Source organism: Amphiura filiformis, chromosome 15 (assembly GCF_039555335.1).
Source record: "Amphiura filiformis chromosome 15, Afil_fr2py, whole genome shotgun sequence".
Taxonomy (NCBI): domain Eukaryota; kingdom Metazoa; phylum Echinodermata; class Ophiuroidea; order Amphilepidida; family Amphiuridae; genus Amphiura; species Amphiura filiformis.
The window spans coordinates 12810531-12833137 of record NC_092642.1 but is presented as its reverse complement, the minus strand read 5'-3'; the positions used below and the strand labels follow the sequence as shown (position 1 = coordinate 12833137).

Genomic DNA, 22607 nt, shown 5'->3' with positions numbered 1-22607 from the left:
ATACTTTACGGTCACTATGAAAAAATACAAGTTTTGCTGGGAAACCCCATGCAGTTCGTGTTTGTGAATAAGGGCGCATGTCACAATGATTGGTAACTTATATTTTAAAAGGCAAAATATAGCGGACTTGCAATGCATGTATCTGTATCTGTCTCCACAATCCTAAAGTATTAGGCTACATATAATATAAATTATTCTTTGAAAGTAGTGAATATTAGAACAGTCACCGTATGGATCCATTCTGCCCCTAAAGCGGCCGATACCGAACAACACATAGGGCATACACGGCCTTGACCTGCGGTTGTCTAAATTCTGAGGGATTTGCATGCTGGTCAGGTAGAAGATAAATAACAGAGTGACCTTCAGCTTCTCCGTGTTTGGTCAGACCTACCGTATAGGCGTAGGCTGCACGGTAGCTGTAAAAGACAGAAAACAGAAATGACAGAAATGACAGAAAAGACAGAAAAGTTTGGAGTTATGAATTAGAGAGTAGTTATTGATAGTAATGAATGCAAATGAGTCGAAATGAATCAGTTTGACCATACACTCTATGTGGTCCTTAAATGTAACACTGTCACAAAAGTCTGGACTGTGCCTCAAAGCATGTTTGAAATGGTCTATGCTCTAGCTAGTCTTTGTCAAAGACTGACTCGAGATAGTGTCGGACTCGCGATCAAGGGGGGTTAGCGACGAAGCCGCGATGAGCCGCGCAGCGGCTAATTCGAGCCGCGAAGCCGCGAGTACGAGCCGCCAGCCGCGAAGCGGCTGGCGGCGAGTGTTTCCGAGAGTGTGTGGTTCCCAGTAGTTTCTCTCCCTATGGATAATATAGGTACACGGTCTGTAACACAGCCAGACAGCCTTGACCAGTTGCAGGACCTGCTGCTACCATACTGCTACACAGCAGGTTCGTTTTGCATACCTGCATATTTTTAGAGTTTCTTAGTGGCGCAGTGAGTATATTAAAGCTACTTTATTTGATGTGCATGTGATGTTGGCGAGAACTTTGTGGTGGTGGAGTACATGGAGAGGGGTGGATGCTGATCCCCACAAATCATCACAATTAGATTTTATTAGCTTTTACTATTTATATGGCACAACAAATTGTGATAAAGCAGGAGACACAATTGAAGACTCTATATCCATTCCAAAAATAAGCAAAGTTCACAAGTTAACCCACAATTAGATGAAAACAATTTAATAAAAAAGTCTAGGCCGGCTGAAAAGCTGCCCTTTTCCCCTGATGCCCCCCCATTGGCCATGCCACTGTTTATCTGAGTGCATGAAATGATGAAAGTAATCCGTGCACGGACATGGCAGGTAAGGAGGCATTCATGAAGTTGAAAATAAGGGTGGCACTGTTAAGGTGCCTGTAGCTCAAAAATGTGTTTAATTACAGAAACTAAATTTTGTCACATTCACCAAGTTTAATGGCAATCCAACAATCTATACTCGGATGACCTTTACCATTATCGGCACCTGATGGTAGTCGCATCCACCAAGTTTGATGGCAATCTATACTGGGATGACCTTGACATGACCTTGACAATTTTCGGCACCCGATGGTAGTCGCATCCACCAAGTTTGATGGCAAGGATGGCAATCCAGCAAACTATCAATTAATGGAACATGCACCTTTAAACATTAACTCCCAACATTTTAACTCCCACAGCTTCCTGACAACTCTCTAATTCATAACTCCAAACTTTTCTGTCTTTTCTGTCATTTCTGTCATTTCTGTTTTCTGTCTTTTACAGCTACCGTAGGCTGCATGTGGGTATCCTGCATAAATTAGTGTTCTTGGTCAAACCTGAGACTAGTATAACGCATGTTTCACACTTAAAGAAGTATTTCGTGATCCTAGCATCCTCTTTTTATGACATTTTCAGTACATATCCACGAAAAAGCATATTCCCAAAATTTCAGTTGATTCCGATTTTGCGTTTGCGAGTTATGCATGATTATGTGTATCACTGCTCCATAGACAATACGTTGTAATTTCCCCGGGGGGGCACTCAACACAAATGACCATACGGGTATGCTCCCCGGAAAGACCCCCCTTTTTGGATTCGCAGCTCCGAAAGACCCCCTATATTTGACCAAAATAAAGCTCCGAAAGGCCCTTGATTTTGATAATTTCAGCTCTTAAAGACCCAAAAATTGCTCATTCCTCATATTTCTTGTTTTTTCAGGCGATTTTCAACAAAAAAAGTCAAGAAAGCCCTTGATTTTGACTTTTCGCAGCTCCAAAAGACCCCATTTTACTTGTTCACAGACCGGTTCGCAGCTCCGAAAGACCCCCTTTTACCGGTACGCCGTCAGCTCCCAAAGACCCACCACCTCAAAATTCCGGGGGAGCATACCCACCAAAAATTTTTGATGTGCCCCCAAACCCCCCTGGGGTAATTTCGTTCTGGTGCACCAGAACGAAATTCAAATTTCGCGATATCTTTGCTAAACGAATTAATCTGCAAGAAATATTTTGTACATAAACATTATGTAGCCAGTGATATAAAAATCTCAACTTTTTTTGAAAAAAGTGGGGGGATGAGGCTGTGGATCACGAAATGCCATTTTAAGTGTACGCTGCATGACTGTATGTTTCTGTTTTCAGGGATGATTATCCTAATGTCTAATAAATGATGAGGGACAGTAATTTGGTGGTAATGCACCCTTACAACACACATCGCGCGGTGTTTCTTTATGCAAAATAAAAGTTATGCAAAACATCATACTTTGTTAGTATGTAGATATGAATGCTATACCGGGGCTCATAAGTATTGAACAGCCCCTTATCTTTTGACCCGGGATTCTGTCGTTTGCTATGAAAGCTGATATTCATGTGACATTTTATTGCACACATACACGCTGCATGCAGTAGTCTGCATTTATATAGGCACAGCTGACGGCGCGTAATCCCGGGCGCGTAATGTACTATAATTATAGTACAATATAGCAAAACTGCGTGGACTTGAACCGATATGTAAATAGAACTATCGGAGCACACAAACAACCTGACTCAGCTCTCTTTTGCATTTCGTGCTTTACGCTAACCACATTGGTATAGTTTGGTCCTCTATATTGTACTATTCTGCATTGGTTCTGCAAGTAACAGGAAACCATGACTGCACCAGAAATCAAGTACACACAGGTAAGGAAATAATAATATCTGGATACGTATGAGGGAAACCACACAAAAATATTAGTAGTTCGTGTACTACATTAATTTCAGACCTGTAAATTTGAACGGTCCCACTTACCCTATTTTATACGCAGCTGTGGGGTATAAGTGGGACACCTGCTGGGGTAGATGTAAATTTATTCATAATACATATGAATATTATTCAGATTATTACTACATTAAGGGCTGGGGTATGAACGTTTGGACAGTATTTATTTTGGGACATTAGAGCACATCAGACATATCGAATTGCATTGTGAATACGAAGAATGTCATTCTGATATCAAATAATTTTGATTTTTGAAATTCGCAATTTGATACACATTTTATGGCAAATCATTAAAATTTATATTTTTGATATTTAACAGTACTTGAAGTAAACTTTATAAATCTGATGATTTATACTTAAAGTGTATGTAGGTGGGATGAAAACCCGACGATCAATTGAAAATTTTGACCTTTCGTATTGAAGATATGGATTTTTTCCCCAAAACACCAACAAAAATTAGGTCTTTTTGGGAAAAAATCCATATCTTCAATATGAAAGGTCAAAATTTTCAATTGACCGTCGGCTTTTCCTCCCTGCTACATACACTTTAAGAATATATCATTAGATTTATATAATTTACTTCGAGGACTGTTATATATCAAAATTTGAAAAATATCAAATTTTTATAATTTGTCATAAAATTTGAATTATATTGTGATTTTAAAAAAATGAAAATTATTTGATATCAGAAAGACATGCTTCGTATTCAGAATGCAATTCGATAGGTCTGAGGTGCTCTCATGTCCCACAAAAAATACTGTCGAAAAGCAATAAACGCTCATTTTGGATCCCTTAAAAGAATCCATTTTACAGAAATGCTTAATATTGGAGCATTTGGGCATAACTATCATAATTTATACCAGAAAATATTAAAGAAATATTATAAAATTATTATAATTTATTATTTTCTGCTATCAGCCTTGTAAAGCATTCTTTTTATCATAAAATCAATTTTATTATCACTCCATTTGTCCATATTAAGTTATCAGCAAAGATCTTCAAATATTTGGCAATCCTATCTTTAAATAAGTATAAGTTGTCACAAGTTCAAAGTCGGTCTCGAGCATCTTCCGCACTACCATTGAGCTATGAAACTATAATATACATATATTTGCGATGGGTTAAGTGAGACCTCGGTATCGTATTGGCATATTTATCCCAATTTACCATACCGTATTGTCAAGAAATAGGCATCAGAAAAAAAAATATAATAAAAAGCATCGTGTAGGATAGCTCATTTTATTGAGCAGTTGCATAATGCATTGATGCAATACTCAACTTATTTTACAGTATAAGCTAAGCTATAGTAGAGTACAGCAGTACTCGCCGTACGCCAGAGTTTCTAGAGTGCTGCTAAAATAAGAAAACTTTTATTGCTAATTTATTGCACATTCTAGGGAAAACTGAAGCATTATATGTATAAAAGAATATATGAATATTAACTGCACATCATATATAACGATTCGTGATACCCAATCGTGCTAAAATTTATGTGATTTAGGAGGCAGAGAATTTTATTTCAAGTATACGCCAAAATATTGTCTGAATTTAGTCAAAATTAACACTCAATTGATGGTAAAAATTGTATGTAAATTTTACGTAGGTCCCGACTAAAGATTACTGTTTCGTCTTTATGGGAATCTAATCTCCAATATCTGGAAGAAACTACGTGTCCTATAAATTGCGAAAATCCAGACCGTAGGCCTATATGCACGAAAAATGGCAGGTTCTATACTGAACCCCGGTATACCCGGTATATAGGAGTATTATAGCACGTGCAGCCGGTGCAGCACAGCGAGTTCAAATCGATAATGTATTGTGCATGTATAGCTGCCCATTTATCGGATTTCTGTGTGTAAAACAAGTACCGTCGGATCCGTAGCGGTCGCTGCGGGACAAGGAATTCAATTTTGCAGTGTTGGTGTACAAAAAATTCAAAAAAAATTTCAAAAAAAAAAAATAATAAAAAAAGTCGGGGAAAAAAAAAATTGGAAAAAAAAATTGCGGAAAAAAAAAAAAAGTCAAAAAAAAATTTGGAAAAAAAAAATTTCGGAAAAAAAATTTCAAAAAAAAAATTCGGAAAAAAAGAAAAAAAATTCAATTTCCTTAATTCTCTTCAAAAAAATCCCAATTTCCTTAATTCTCTTCAATTTCCTTAACTTCCCTCAATTTCCCCTCATTTTCCCAAATTTCGGGACGAAACTCTTTTCCAGTATGGGGCCGGTATAGGCCCTCCCCCTCACCAAGTATCATAGCCATGCGACAAACAATGTAGACGTAACAGCATTTTTTAGCGTTTGTTACTAACGGACGGACGGACGGACGGACAGACAGACTAACAGACGGAGAGACATGGTGACTTATAGAGCTGCTACCCGCAGCTAAAAAAATCGAGTGCTATTAAGGGTACTTGGCTACTTGCCCATCAATTTCATTCAGGGGCGTGTTTGAAAAACGGCACAGCGCATTAGTAAAAAGAATAAAAAAATACTAAAGTTTTCACCACTAAAGATGCCTATTGTGCCACGGTGACTGTGCTTAACATTCGGCGATTTACAAAGATATGGTCGAATCCAACGAAAAGTGTACACGGCATGTTCAGGACCATAACTTAAAAGTATTAATCAATTGGCATTCGTTTTTGTATTGTGTTTATTCGCCTTGATCATACGCTTCGCGCCATATATAATTAGACCCCTTCTGTGAAAAAACTTAGACACAGAGACCCCAAAACATGCTATTTTTACCCATTTTTTCAAAATATTTCTTAAAGTATTTTTAAAAACATCTAAATCAGTTATGAAAAGAAGTCATTGGATTGAATCTAAATTGATTTCCTGAAAGGTGTGTATTCAAAGATTACCTGTTCAATTTTTCACATATTTGTACATAATTATGAATTTTTGTGATCATTTTTGAGTGGTATTTTTTTACATTACCTACGAATACAATTTTTCATAGCACTAGATATATCTTTAAAAAATGGAAATCACTAATAAATGCGCAATTGATACAAGCTTTGATATATCCAATACTGAAATGCATTGCATTCGGACATCTTTATTATTGTGTTTAGCTGCCAGAAATTCTAAATGGCACAAAGGTAGGTTTGGTAAAAAATATGCATTACCTCCGAATACATGTTAAAAGCTGTGCCATTTCCACAAAGTGAGAGAATAGTAAACAATAGTTAAGCAATAGGTGCAGGGTAATACACTCTTTATTTCTACCAAGTTTCAATAACCTGCGTTTAAATATTTCTGAGATGTCAACAATAAAAGCAAGTATTCGTAGGTAAATTTCGGTAACCGAATGTTACCTACGAATACACTTTGACATCATGACAGTATTGTGAAACACCGCCATTCATGCCAATGCCCATATTGGTACATAACGAAGGCCTGTATGTTTGCTATCAAATCATATGTCAATGAAAGTTGCGAATTCACATACATGCCCACCATGCAAAACTGAATACGGCTTAATTGGTGAAAAATATGTACTGAAATAGACGACGGTCTGCTCATTTGAAAGAAAAATCTGATTCAAAGAAGATTAGAAGGGATAAATACTTGGATTTGTCAACTGTCATGTGTGCTTCATTTTAAATGTTTACCGACCTTCTGGTTTCTTAGTAATTTGTGTCCAAATTGATTTATTCGAAGGTAACTTTTGACGTTTTCGCTAAGGTTACCTACGAATACCATGGAAAAAACGACTGTTCTCATTGTCTCATGATCTAGACAACACATTGATGGACCCTGGTATAAAGCTAATTGTAGTTGCCCTCAAACGAAAGGCCACAAGACGTAACTGACTCCAAGATGGACTTCACAAGTCTGCAATAACGGTTTTAAGCGATTTGTGTGCAATTACAAATTAAAGTCACTTTAGTGCCTTTGTTTCTTACTTCAATCCTCTTTCAACCGTTGTGAACCGAAATTATTAATACATGATAGGGTCTAAAGTATCAATAAACGCACATAAAGAAAATAATACATTCAAAGTGCTTTATAAAATGAAGTTTTGATTGCGATTTCCACCAAAAGTCTAATTCTTACCTACAAATACTGAAATGTTACTTACGAATACAGCATAATACATGACATGTGTAATGAAGTGTCCCTACCAATGGAAATTAATTGTCAAAACTTTAAGCGGTACCCCAGGACACTATTATTACGCATATACGGATTCATTCAACAATTATTTATTATGTAAAATTGCTGATTAACTACTTGTATATCAAAATGAAGTGGTCAACATCTTGCTAAAAGCATCAAAAAATTTTGATCTAAGGTAATAGCATTTATTCATTTGGACGTACCATCTGAAAGGGATCTAAAAACTACCATTTTATTAATTCATTACCATAATAGCAAAATTTAAACCTATAAACTCAATATAGATATTGTTAAATCGCTCATGTTACCTACGAATACCCGGGTTTCTTCACCTTTTCATTGTATAAAGTGTTAGGTGTATGCGTATAATTCCTAATATTCTTGAAAACATATATCATACTCGTTCTTATACAATGTGTAACTTGATTCATACTCATTTGATAAATAAAATACAGAAACTGACCTAAACTTCATTTTCAAAAATAAACTAGCATAAATTGACTAAGATCATATTGATCGCGTTATAAAAATAAAAACAAATATTTTCTGGTTGAGTTAGCATTTTCCTGACACCCTGTGGTCTACATTACACGAAAAAAAAGCGTTAATGGGAATATTCCATTTGTTTTAGGTTGATTAGTATTGCGATAGTGAAAGCATCCTAGTGGTATTCGTAGGTAACATTGGGTTTTGATATCACATTTACTATCACACGTCCTGGATTTATTTTTCAAGATTAGTAATGGCACTTTTGGTTCCTATAAGGCCAATATGTCACCAATCAATGGGCAAAAGGAAAAAATTGCGGAGACATTTTTATTTCGGACTTTTATTTTTGGCCCGTGGACACTTTTGGTTGGATTCGACCATATACATATCAACACGTTTCTAGTGTATTGAAAATCAGATTTTGGTAGGAATACAGTCATAGAAAGACATATGACTCTACTTGTCTGTTTGTTTTACATTTAATACAAATTAATTTTGATGAATTGAACTGGTACGACTCTTAGGACTCGTGATAAACGACGATTAATTTTGTAATAATAAAATGAAAACGCTGGGTCATTCACGACGTCATTTGTAATTCATGTCAAAACCTGGGGAGGACCACACACATCCGTGTATACGTGCGCAATCGATACTCAATGATCCAGACATTACCGTTTGAATAAACCGCCCTTATGTATGCACCTGCTTGACACATCTTGTCACTTGTGGGAAGATATACTATATAGGCCTACCCTAATAGCTTACAATAGATACCCCACCGTAAATAGCTCTCTTCATTACCTCGCTGTGCCAGAATATACGCGCAGTGTACGTACTTTTGAACCATATTTTGTTCGAAAATGATAGGAAGGGACTGTTTTCAGCTAAAATGTTGGCTATCAGCAGATGCTCAATGATACCGGGAAGTGTTGCAGAAAGGTAAGCATACTCTTTATTTATTCAAAATATCACATATCAATGAATTTAAATTGAAAATCCAAAAAGGAAATGTCAGGTCAAAATTCTCACCTTAGAATTATTGTGAAATAAAATCAAACCAAATTTAGGCTCCGCAATCAACGTCCAATTATTCCCATTGGTGTTTGCTACACGTGCATATAATAAATTATGATTTGGGGCTAATTTGAGGAGAGTTAATGCCTCGAGTTTCAAAATACACCGAGTGATGTTTTTTGATCAAAAACATCGACAATTCAAGACTCTGTAAAAACAAATCAAGAATTATCTGGGATAATTGCAACTAAGTATAATGAAAGTTATGATCTAAGCTACCAGATGCATCATTAATTTCCTGACTATGATATCTAGTTGTGCTAGTTGTGGGAAAAGATTACTTTAATGTTTTGACGGGATTATTTCCCACCAAAAATTTCAACCAAAAAGAGCATATAGCCTTAATACACATTAATGTTTTTAGGCAAATAAAATTTCAAAATATGGTACGTTTTCTGCCTTTGCTTGTCACGTGGTAGGCCTATGTTGAAGTTGCGATTATATGTTTAAATAAGTTTCAAACGCAAAACAACAAGACAAGTGGCCGAGCGGTCTCCGAGCGGTCTAAGGCGCTAGGCTCATAGTGTATTCAAAGTGGTGCGCTGTGAGTTCGAACCCCGCCTCTGCCAAATTTAATTTTACTTTTTTTAAATTTCATATTGGGAAATGTGACTGGGAGAATTGATGTGGAGTGGTGTGATAGTAGAGAGACCACATAATATATTTTGAGGATATTGTGTAATCCTATTTACATGATTTACCGGTACTCGCTCTGATCATAGACCCTGGTAGATAGGCCTACTCGGGGCCTACTCTGATCTTTTCGTAGTAGGTCGTTAGTTCTGAAAATTGACGTGAGCTGAGATATTTGGGTTGAAAAATGTATTATATTTCGTTTTGTAACCATGTGGTTAAGAGGCTAGGAAATAATTCCTAATATATCATACCTAGGTTTGTATGCCTTTATTTAATGCTGCCCCACATGACAAGGACTATTTATTTAGCCCATCTAATCTTGTATTGAGACAGTGGCAGTCTGGAAAATGTTAGCCTTTTTTCTAAACATGGAGTGCCATTGGCTACCGTCAATCACATATATAATTACAATAGACTTTACTGATTGGTGAGCAAGGTCAATACAGTTGTTTACCAAATGATATAAAGGCTAAGCAATGGAAGTGCTAGTAACAATAAAATAAAATCCGGGACCGGTCGGATATAACAGGAAACTGGGAAGCGACCCTAATGAATCGGGTTGATTTTGGGATGAAGCTTGCTTTTTGTAGTTTTCAGCAAAGTTCTTCAGCAGTCTGCCGATTTGGCGTCGATGTGGGGTTCTGATTGGATCCCGTCATCATCACATCGATACCTCATTCGTCAATCAAAGTGCGTTGTATCGCGTTTACGCGACTAATCAATCAGGTATAGTCTGTATACCTTTCTCGAGTCAATAATTTAGATATTGTTTTTTATTGTATCTCTAAATGTAATGATGAGAAGTATATAAAAATGTACATTTTCAAAAAGGAAATGATGCAAGGAATCCAACTAACAATCCTGTAAAAATTAACTTTTTGAGAAAATCTCAACATTTGAATTTACTTTACTGATCGACTCGAAGAAGGTATACGGACTATAGAGCAGCCGTGTGGAAGAATCTTGCCAAAAACTACTTTTGGTTTACTTCAACTCCCTGGCATGCCTTCACAATACATCAATTGAATTAAGGGAACTGGAATGAGCGTTTATGGCGTTTCGACAGTATTTTTTATGGGACAAGAGAGCACCTCAGACGTATCGAATTGCATTCTGAATACGAAGCATGTCTTTCTGATATCAAATAATTTTCATTTTTTGAAAATCACGATATAATACAAATTGTATGACAAATTATAAAAATTTGATATTTTTCAAATTTTTGATATATAACAGTCCTCGAAGTAAATTTTATAAATCTAATGATATATTCTTAAAGTGTATGTAGCTGGGTAGAAAAGTTGACGATCAATTGAAAATTTTGACCTTTCAGATTCAAGATATGGATTTTTTTCCCAAAAAGACCTAATTTTTTTTGGTGTTTTGGGAAAACAAATCCATATCTTCAATACGAAATGTCAAAATTTTCAATTGATCGTCGGCTTTTCATCCCACCCACATGCACTTTAAGTATAAATCATCAGATTTATAAAGTTTACTTCGAGTAATGTTAAATATCAAAATATCAATTTTAATGATTTGTCATAAAATGTGTATTACATTGCGAATTTCAAAAAATCAAAATTATTTGATATCAGAAGGACATTCTTCGTATTCAGAATGCGATTCGATATGTCTGATGTGCTCTAATGTCCCACAATAAATACTGTCCAAACGTTCATACCCCAGCCCTTAAAACGAATAAAATTCTTTATATAATTTGAATTTTGACTATAGAGATAATCTGTATGTATAGGTCTCCCAGTTTGAACAAACCCAAGATGTAGACCTATATTGTTGAAATGAATTTGTCATTAAGGCAATAATTAAAATAACGTACAAGCAAACATTACTGGGTAGAGATGTATCTAATATCTATGAAGCATGGAGGTTGCTGGTTTTAACACAATTATCATGTTCAAGAATAGGGACTATTTTTCAGTTGGCAGCTCGGGTTATCACTAAGTCGGTCGCTTGAGACTATCCAGTGCATTTTGCCTATATGCCTCACGGAAAAAGAGTACACAAATTTTAGCGCCAAAAAAACTTACTCAACTCCTGTTAATATGAATAAAAGAGTGGTTAATTAGCATACATGCCTAATACCGTACCTCTTGACACTTAACCATTTTAATGTATACGCACTACACTAGCATTAACCCTGTGCTAATCTTGTTTTTTATTCATTAGGCATTCATCAACAATGAGTTTGTCAACTCAGTAAGTGGCAAGACATTTGTCACTTTGAATCCATCAACCAGTGAGAAGATATGTGACGTGCAGGAGGGAGACAAGGTAGGCATAATACTGCGCAAAATTGATATTCCTTCAACATTTTGCTTCTGGAACTAAGTTATGGAATAAATGTCATCTTAAGTGGTGTATGCTTGGCATTTATTCCGTAAACCTCCTGAATCATTATACATGTATATTGAAGGAGTCTCAATTTTGCATACTAGTATCCCAGTAAACAAGAAACGTTTTACAAGAAAATAAATAGAGTTCTCAGATCTCAGAGCAACAAATGAGGTGTCCAAATTCGCAGTATGAAATCTACATTCAGCGAGTTTATGAATTTGTTCGATACTCTTTTGGTTTTTGGCCCCACACATTATGTGGGCTTGTGTTATCATCCAAATTGTTCTTTTTTCATTCTTTCATTCTTTCTTTCTTTCTTTCATTTTGAGGGTGGTACTTCATGGTACTGGTTATATCGTGGTCTTGCATGTAAAACATCAGTTTTCATGGATGTTTCTGAATAGGGAGTCTGACGAATGACGACACCCTAGTACGATACGATGTTTAAAGGCATTCTGAAATAGACTCCTGAACATTTGATGGGAATAACTTAACTACACTCTGCATTTATATTTAGGCCTATATAAGAAATTAAAATGTAAAATTTTTTTTTTAAATGTGTTTTTTTCTAAGGCTGATATCGATCTAGCTGTCAAGGCAGCGCGTGAAGCCTTCAAACTTGGATCAACATGGCGGCGAATGGACGCTTCAGCAAGAGGGCGCTTGCTGTTAAAATTGGCTGATCTTATTGACAGAGACGCAGCATATATCAGAGTAAGTTGGAATATAATATTTGGCCGTTGTTTTCTGTTTAATATCACCACAAATGACATTGCTTAAGATAACAGAACAACTGTCTAACATAACCCAACAGGAATACGCCATAAATAATATCGTTGTGATATATTGAACCTGTCAACAGAGCGACGTTACCAGGGTTACTGAATTCTTACAGTAAAACGCCACTTTGCCAAGTTCGTTACTCACGCTCGGCGAATCATGCGCGTAAAGCGCATCAGCTGGTAAACTATTTTGCATTCTGCAAACATCACAATTGTTATAACCTTCATCGCGATGTAGACCCATACATATTTCGATATATTCCGTAATCATTACGTGACAAAGATTTAGGGGGCATTTTATCATTCAGTTTTTTGTCAGGGATCACTTTTCTCTTTCATTTTTTTTGTCAGGGTCACTCTGCCCCCTCACCCCCCTGTCCCCTGCTGGCTACGCCGCTGGACTACATGTAATGTAATTATATAGGAAATACACGGCTGTACATAAGGTTATCTTATGTAACTCATTGACCCATCTGGGTCCCGGGATCTGGGTATGTATGCATCTAGCTATTTGGCAATCTGGTCACCTCGGTGACAAATAGAAACCTCCGTGTGACTCAAAGGGAAAATTACGTGACAAATAGAAACCTTGGGGACTCAAAGGGTAAATTACGTGACAAATAGAAATATCTGGGGGACTCAAAGGGGGAATTACGTGACAAATAGAAACCTCGGGGACTTAAAGGGAAAGTTACGTGACAAATAGGAACCTCGGGGATTTAAAGGGAAAATTACGTGACAAATGGAAACCTCTGAGGGACTCAAAGTGCAAATTAGAAGTTTGTTTTAAGACAGAAGCAACGCACTGATCAAAATTGTTTTGCATTTTCTTTGATTCATAAGGAACTTGAAACCCTTGACAATGGAATGGTTATCAACCTTACCACTCGAACTATTGGAGGAATCGGTAACGATGCGCGCTCTTTGGCTGGATGGGCCGATAAAATACATGGCAAAACCATTCCCATAGGTAAGCTTTCAATGAAGTTTCGGAATATGTTACCATACATGTTGGAGAAAGTGGCAGTTTAGACGGCGGGCTAAATTACCAAAAGGTTTGATAGACAAGTTGCTCATTACGTAACCAATAACAATAACAATAACGTTGTCCTAAAATTCACTGAACTGCTTTGAAAAATGGACAAGATCTAACAATATAGCTTCTATAACAAAGGGTCGACCTCGTGGTATTAAAGTGGGAGGACCTTCACCCTAACCCTAACCCAACCCCTGGCTGGGTTTACCCTTGACCACAATACTTTAATAACACGAGTTGATACTGGTGAGGTTAGCATTACGATGCCTGTATGAAAAGCGGTGAGTTCTCTGAATCTCTATAATCATGATACAAACAACTTCTCCACTGACGATTTTTGTCCATTTTTCTCAGATGGTGATTTCTTCTGCTACACGAGATATGAACCAGTTGGTGTTGTTGGTGCAATAATTCCATGGAATTTCCCAGCGCCCATCTTGGTTAACAAGCTGTGCCACGCCCTCGTGTGCGGGGACACAATAGTCATCAAACCTGCCGAGCAGACACCACTGACGGCACTCTATATTGCTTCACTGATCAAGGAGGTTGGTGTCGAAAGTTTCGCTTGATATTCAAAGCGTTGCTGACGTGCACCGATGCTCGCTTATAAATACGTCAACAAAGATGGCATTTATGAATGAAATATTACATAGCAAAACTACGTGAACAACAAACATCATTATATTGATTTTTCCGATTTCATTTTGCTATTTTAGGCTGGATTTCCACCTGGTGTTGTCAATATTGTACCTGGCTATGGTCCCACGGCTGGTGCCGCTATCAGTGAACACATGGATGTTGATGTTGTCTCATTTACTGGATCAACTGAGGTATCGTTAAACACCGTAAACTTACATCTTATAAATATATAACATATATATGAGTGATTTATACAGTGTCCTTTATGCATGAATAATGTGTCCGAGGTTGGAAAAACGTGGGACAATTATATTCCTTTTTTGATTAGCAAATGGGGTTGTGAGTGCATTCGCAGGAATATCTGGGCTGATAACCTCATATATCTCCGCGTCATCTCTATCTATCAGAATTTACTTTTATCTCGTTTCCATTATACCATGAGAGAAAATTTAGTGTGGTTAAAGTTAGTCAATTGTTCTGTTATACTGTTTTTATCTAGGTCGGACGTCTTATTCAAGCGGCTGCTGGCAGAACAAACCTGAAGAGAGTTGCTCTCGAGATGGGTGGGAAAAGCCCCAACGTTGTGTTCGCTGATTGTGACTGTAAGACACAGAAATTTATAAATTAGTCACATTTGGTTACGCAGTCATCAGTTATGACTAAATAACATTAAAAATAAAAATTGGATCTCACATGGATATAGATATGTGATGCAGTATTCAGGGCCACTGAAGCCTGGCGCCCGTTTCACAAATACGATTAATTCAATAGTTACTTACGTGTGGTAAATCAATCGTAAGGCTTCCTGAAACGAGGCCTGTGATAGTGAGAGACATAGAGACATAACATTGGTCACAATCTTCGTAGTACGGTCTCCTCATACAGACGACTTTTTAATGACTGCCTAGAGAGCAACAATATTGAGTACTCCATAGATATTAAGCATTCGGGGGTTTTCATTGCAAAGACATTTATGATCATCTCTATCATTTCTACCCGCGATCGGTGAATCGCGTATTGTATTTCACGGCTTATGATTAGGCATTTAGGGGCGGCTTATAACAATTTGGTATTCGTCCGTATGCAGAGATTGCGACAAACATAGAAGATAAGACGATTTAATGGCTGTGAAAATATAATATAATTCGTATTAACTGGGGAGAATGAAGATCAAGCCATGCGGCTGACTACAATACATTGGAATAGACCTACTATAACATATATTTTTGTTGATACATATGAATCTAATTCTTTTGTTTTCCTTTAACGTGCAGTGGACTATGCAGTGGAGATGAGCCATCAAGCCTTGTTCCTTCATTGTGGTCAAGTCTGCATCGCTGGCTCACGTACATTTGTTCAAGAGGAAATCTATGACGACTTTGTTAAGAAAAGCGTAGCAAGGGCAAAGAGAAGAACTGTCGGAGATCCGTTTGATAAGACAATAGAAGGAGGTCCACAGGTAAACGTTGTGAGATTAATAAAAGAGGCGCTAAGCAATAAAATGCGCTATAACCCCACTTGCATCGGCCTTTACATGATTTGCTTGATTAGGCCTAAAAAGAGTTATTGTTTGATTGGCGTAACATAAATTTACTTTTAAATCTGTAAATTGCATTGATAAAGTTCATGTTGGAACTTTTGTTCTTTTTTAAATTTATATAGTTATTCATTGATTTTATTTATTCATTTATTTATTTATTTTTTTTTTTTTTTTTTTTTTTTTTGCAAAAAAGAAAGAGAAAAAAAAGGTCTAGTGTCGGGTCTACTTTTAGGGTCGGTCGGGTTACACCAATCAAACAGTTTTTAGGCATAATTAAGTGGTACCCAAATAAGACATGCACGCTACCTTTACCGATTAGTGTTATTTATTTGTACATTAAGCAATATGGATATCTCTACCGGTACTGATATGCTATCGATATAAGCGAGTGGCCGAGGGTGCTAGAGGACCAAACTTAATTATGTATATATTGCCTCTAATTCAGATTTTGCTTTCACTTCTTTTTATAGATTGATCAAGACGGTCTGGATAAAGTCATTGAAATGATTGAGAGTGGTAAAAAGGAAGGTGCCAAATTGGAATGTGGCGGCAAGCGTATTGGTGACAAGGGATACTTTGTTGAATCCACAGTTTTCTCTGATGTGACAGACGACATGAGAATTGCTAAAGAAGAGGTATGCAGTTCTGTTTTCTCATCTTAAAAGCGTAGCATTTGCTCTGTAACTTGTTATACTCCATCAGTATTGGGCATTAAGTATTCAAGGCATTCTTAACATCAAACCGTGCTGTATGTTCGCGTTGTATTATGAAACTTACATTTCACACTCCCTTTAAAGCGTTAGAAAAATCCAAACCATGCATTGATTGTGTATACGCTCGTATATGCACGGACGCGCACTTCGCGTACTACCCGCAGTGCTTTCGACGCGTTTATATTTCTTGCGGGTTGATGCATTTATATTTGCTTGTATTTTCCAACACTTTTAGTGACAATTTTGTTATAAAAATAGAACAAATCGTGGAATTTTTTTTCCTCTTGTATAAAATAGGTTAATAAATGCGTATCACTTGTTGCTCAAGAAATTTCACTTGTGCACTTGATGCGTCTAATGCACTCCCCTCTTCGGGGCTCGTGTATTAGACGTATCATTCGTATCAACATCTCAGTACGAGTGCATTATTTTGTACAATTTCACTCCCAACAAGTGATACGTATTTATTAACCTGTAAGTAGTCCTAGATAACTTTTGGTTGAGACAGTCCAGTTCATTAGACTCAAGAACCAAAGTCAAATATACCAGCAGAGTCCACAGACAGATTGTAATAATTCCTTTCTTTGACAATGCAGATATTTGGACCAGTGCAGCAGATCATCAAATTTAAGACATTAGAAGAAGTACGTGATCGAGCTAACAACACGACCTACGGTCTTGCAGCTGCTGTGTTTACCAAAGATATTGATAAGGCATTCAGTATTGCCAATACCGTACAGGCAGGAACTGTTTGGTAAGTGTCCTCAATTATCGATGGCTTAACAGAAAAGACGTATCTTCATTGGTTTCCATGAAATTGCACCCAGATAGCTCAGAGCTCCAGTGACATAAACATTCATTAGCATTCGTATACTCTGGTTGCTCTACAAAAAATGAATAACTATAATCCCTCCAATTATCCCCTGTTGAAGCCCTATTATATAGCTATCAACATGGTGTGAAAAGTGTGCCAACAGATTCCATAATACCATTATTACATAACAATTTTCTATCTTTTGGCTTGTCTACTGTGGTTTATCATTGGGGTGGGCTTGTCCAGCTGGGAGTGAAATTGGCCAAAAGGGGGTAATTACTAGTACTTGGTCCTGGATAAACAACCTTTTTCATAGAGCAAGAGGACTACAACCTCGTATGACTCAATTGTATTTAAAAATTGAGCTGTTTGATACTTCAGGGTAAAGAGGTTTATGCGTTTTGAGGTTTATATGCCCCGTTCTCGTACCTCGCCTAAAATTACTCTAAAATTATATATTTAGGTCCAATTAACATCTCATTTACATGTATTGACGACAATCTAGGTTTTGTTAATAGAAAATGTTATATCAGTGATTTCTATTTCGTTTCAGGGTTAACACCTACTTCGTTGGATCGTCTCTTACACCATTTGGTGGTTACAAGACGTCTGGAGTCGGAAGAGAAAAGTATGTATAATATATCCCGCATTCATTTCATAGTCTTGCCGCTATAAACGAGCGACATACCAGTACACGAATAATGATTACATTCAATAAAATGTTTCCAATAATAATGAATAACATATATTCAAAGATCAAAGATTTGGGACAACCTTTGATAATATGTACCGTATGCGCCTATTGTCAATCGTAAGTCCAGTTGATTATAAAATAGTATTATGTTGACTACTCTTGATGATATTGAGCATTATTTTATTAGTAATTGGTGATGTTTGTAATTTCGTTTTAATGATTTCGTCACACCAAAGTCAGACACGAATTACTAGTAAAGACACTAAAACTCAACCCATGTGTTACTGTTACTGATTATCATTTGTTGTATTTACAGCGGAATGGAAGGCCTTATGGAGTACCTAGAGATCAAAACCGTAAGTAACATCTTGTACTTCACAAAGTAATCTGGCATAGCACACTTGAGTTCCATTCAGATCATATTAAAATATACAAGACAGATACTGAGGTTTTAAATGACATCTATCAAGATACCTAAAGTTTGATTTGAACTCCTTTTGAAAATAGCTGATTTCTTAATCTTAACCTGCATCACAAAGGCTTAATCTCGTATAAAAGGGGCTGTACAATAATTATGTGCCATTAGTGGAGGGTCAAATGGAGACGGGGACGGTGCGGCAAGAATTTTTGGCAACCCAATGGGCGGTAATTTTTGGCAGGCTGAGAGGGGGCAAGCAAATTCTTGGCACTCTGTTTTGAAATTTTAACCGCCCCATTTCATAATTATTGCACCTCCTCTTTACAAGTACTATAGGAACAACGAATTGTTGCATTCTGGTGGTATTCGATATATTTTATTTCAATTGCTATACCCATACATTAAAATACATGTTTTGCTTTTTCCCATTTCTATAGGTTATCGTTAAAATTCCAGAGAAGAATTCTTAGACAGAGCAAAACAACGTCCTATTGAAGTTGGCTGAAGTCCTGATTTGGTTTCATAATTTTGGGACACCTTCATATTTAAGGTTGTAAAATAAAGTGTTATTTCGATGAACTTCAGAATAAAATACATTTAATCCTGCTACTGAGGTCGGCTTAAGCCAAAAAACTTAACAAACAAAGAGCACTGCTGTACATGCTCACGTAATCTCCACAACTTAGTTACATACCAGAATCATATTTTGATTCGTTGAACCTTCCGATTAGCATACTTTTGGAAGCTGGAAACCTCCATATTATTTGGTTTAATTAATCATTAATACCAGTTTTTTTAAAATATGAGCATATGAGGGACATCATTAGAAATTCTCAATTTGTCAAAATTATTTTACCGAAAAAATGATGACGAACTTTTTGCATTTTCCTTCCATTTTCTGACATTGTAAAGTTGTTTTGGTGAAACCGTACTTTGTGGCGTAATCACCAGAGAAAGCGCCATTAAAAGAGTCTTCCTTCGTTCAAAGGACAATTAAATACTTTTTAAGCAGTATAATTTACATTCGTAATGAAATATAGTTTATATTTTTAATATTTTCTTCAAAATAACTTACGTGTCGAGAACAATCATTAATACAGCTTGTATATCACTTCAGTGGCCATCACCCCGGGCCATCACCCCCCCCCTCTTGGAGTAGGGTATCATGTCCTCAATTTGAACTCAAATGCATGTTATATTCCTAAACAAAGGTACCGTGATTTTCAAAATCATTAGGCGTGACACATTAAAGTGTGGGGGTCTATAGGGGTGCCTAAAGAACAACGCAAAGTCTTAGAATAACAAATGATTGTGTTTTTATTTAAAATCATTTCTACATTCATGCTCTAAGAATGACTTAAAATAAAGCAACGGAAGCTTGTAAAATGTCTGTGGACGATTTATACAGCCTGTCTCAAACAAAATTGTGCAAGTGAAAAGCGCCCTCTATGGCAATTAGAAAATACCGTTGTCACATGATGTTTACATCAACGTCAAAGGCGCAGTCTTAGCACTCAAATGCCGTTTGTTCTGTTCAATTTGCTTGTTTTAATCTCGAGATATGTTTAGTTAACAACGAAAGGGTAAAATCACAATTTTGCCACTTCTACTAGGGAAGAGGGCTGCACATGTAAATCAATAATAGCCGATGTTGATGCGTCTAATGCACTTCCCCTTCGGGGCTCGTGCATAAGACGCATCAACATCAGCGCGCATGCATTATTTTGTCTAATTTCTCTGCCAACAAGTAATACGCGTTCATTAGCCTATAAGTTTGCAATATGTATTTGTCTTTAAACTGTTTTGAGTGACAAAGAAAACAGTATTTACAATGATAAAATCATTGACATGCACATGTATTTAATTTTACAGCAGAATGGGAAATATATATTTCTCCTTTAATCTGTTTTAAGTGGAAAAAGAGAATCATATAATACCTGCATCATGATAAAACAGTAAAACAGTAAAAACAATTTTTATTGTTGTATAATTGATGCATTCTTTTGATTTCACGAAGGAACTCTTGATAAACTTGATGCTATCATTGATTTACATGTACAGTCCTCTTGATCTTCCCTAGTAAAAGTGGCACAATTGTGATTTTACCCTTTCGTTGGTAACTAAACATATCTCGAGATTAAAACAAGCAAATTGAACAGAACAAACGACATTTGAGAGCTAAGACTACGCCCTTGACGTTGATGTAAGCATCATGTCACAACGGTATATTCTAATTGCCATAAAGAGCGCTTTTCACTTCCACAACTATTTTTGAGACGGGCTGTATACCAAATTGTACTTTTAAATGTTTATGTGATTGTACAGATTGTATTGTATCTCCTTGCATAAGGAATGGCATTAAATGCAACCAAATGCGTTAAATGTTTGCTTTGTTTGGGCCTTGCCCAGTGTGTAATGGAATACCGTATGTGTCTTATAAATAAACTATTTACTGACTTGCAATTTATTTTGTTTGTAATATTTTTGTTTACATTACAAAAAACGCCTTTCGTGTCCTTAGACTATATAAACTTAGTCCACTTGATCCATTTATCAACACATTTATGTGCCTGGGTGGTGTTCAAACCTCATCAATAGTGTACATTCCAACATGTGTTGCATTGTACATGTTGTATGGGGCTTATCCACACTCACAGGTGGTACGACCGGTGCACGTGTAGAAACATCAGTCACTCATCGCGCGCTTCGTTCGCACTGGCCCATAAAATAGCAAAATATGCCTTTGGAATCATAATAGTCTATAAAAAACCAGAATAAAATATGCTTGTCCCCGAATCCTTCCCTAAATTTTAATGCATTACATTACATTACATTACATTACATTACATTACATTACATTACATTACATTACATTACATTACATTACATTACATTACATTACATTACAAGGTTCAAATTGTGACAAGAACGGGTGGTTACTGACCCAAGACGAGGTTTGTTTTCACCACCAGACAGTCTTTCATGTACTGGGGACACAGAGTCCATTCAGTGACTTATACACACACAAGAGAAGTTTGAACTTGATGCGGTCTTCAATACGGAGCTAGTGCAAGTCAGTGAGCAAAGGGGTGATGTGGCGAGATTTTGGTTGTTGGTAAATCAGCCGGGCACATTTGTTTTGGATCTTTTTGTTTTATTCCATTTTGATACCAGTAGTCTAGACGGGAGATGCTGAGATATCTAACAATGTTAGCACAAGTATCACATTCTATGAATCTGCAAATCCAGTAAATATTAACGAATTTGCCAATTATTGGATTGACTCAAACTAGTGATATGCAGAGACAAGGTTTTTGGTCAAAAGCGACACCCAGGTTGCGCACAGTAGACGATACAGATATAACAGTATAATCAAGGTGGATACTGAGATCTTGTAAGCGTTTAACATGATTGGGAGAAGACACAACAAAGATCTCTAGCTGTCAGGTTGAGTTTCAATTTGTTATGCACCATCCATTTCATATCTTGGACACACTGAGAGAGCTTAAAGATGGCAAAAGAATACATGGGTCAATACATGTGATACTGCAGATTATGTTGGCGAAGTATACGATCAACAACATGAGTATAGAAAACAAATCCTAAGGGACCTATAACTGAGCCCTGGGGTAGGCCATACTTGAGAGAGATGTTGTCTGAATACACCCCTGAAACAAATACACGGAAAGATCTGTTATCGAGGTATGTTCTGAACCAAGTTTGAATACAACCAGCAACGCTAAATTCTTGATCTAATCTGTGCAGTAATATTTCAGAGTACACGGTATCAAATGCCACACTGAGATCTAAAATGATAGGAAAGACACCTTTCTGGTTATCTAGAGCACACAAGAAATTGTTGTGAACACATGCAAGCGCAGTTTCAGTGCTATGTTGTGACTTATAGGCAGACTGCTTAGGCTCAGCTAGCAACGTACTTTTTAATTATTTTTGAAATAAAAGGCAGATTGGCAACTGGCCTATAATGTTTCAACTCATTCTTATTGAGAGAAGGTTTCTTCAACACAGGTGTTATGATGGCATTGCAGAGATCTGATGA

General features: G+C 36.7%; 1 protein-coding gene across 1 annotated transcript; it reads left to right on the top strand.

Moving 5' to 3' along the window:
* Positions 1-2924: 2924 nt before the first annotated feature.
* Positions 2925-21010, top strand: LOC140171268 (aldehyde dehydrogenase 1A1-like). The gene is made up of 13 exons (XM_072194497.1): positions 2925-3148; positions 11744-11848; positions 12485-12625; positions 13537-13663; positions 14084-14274; positions 14446-14559; positions 14868-14970; positions 15643-15827; positions 16379-16543; positions 17218-17375; positions 17989-18063; positions 18446-18485; positions 18985-21010. The coding sequence occupies exons 1-13, from the start codon at positions 3119-3121 to the stop codon at positions 19015-19017; spliced, it is 1467 nt and encodes a 488-aa protein (XP_072050598.1). The 5' UTR covers positions 2925-3118; the 3' UTR covers positions 19018-21010.
* The last annotated feature ends 1597 nt before the right edge of the window (positions 21011-22607 follow it).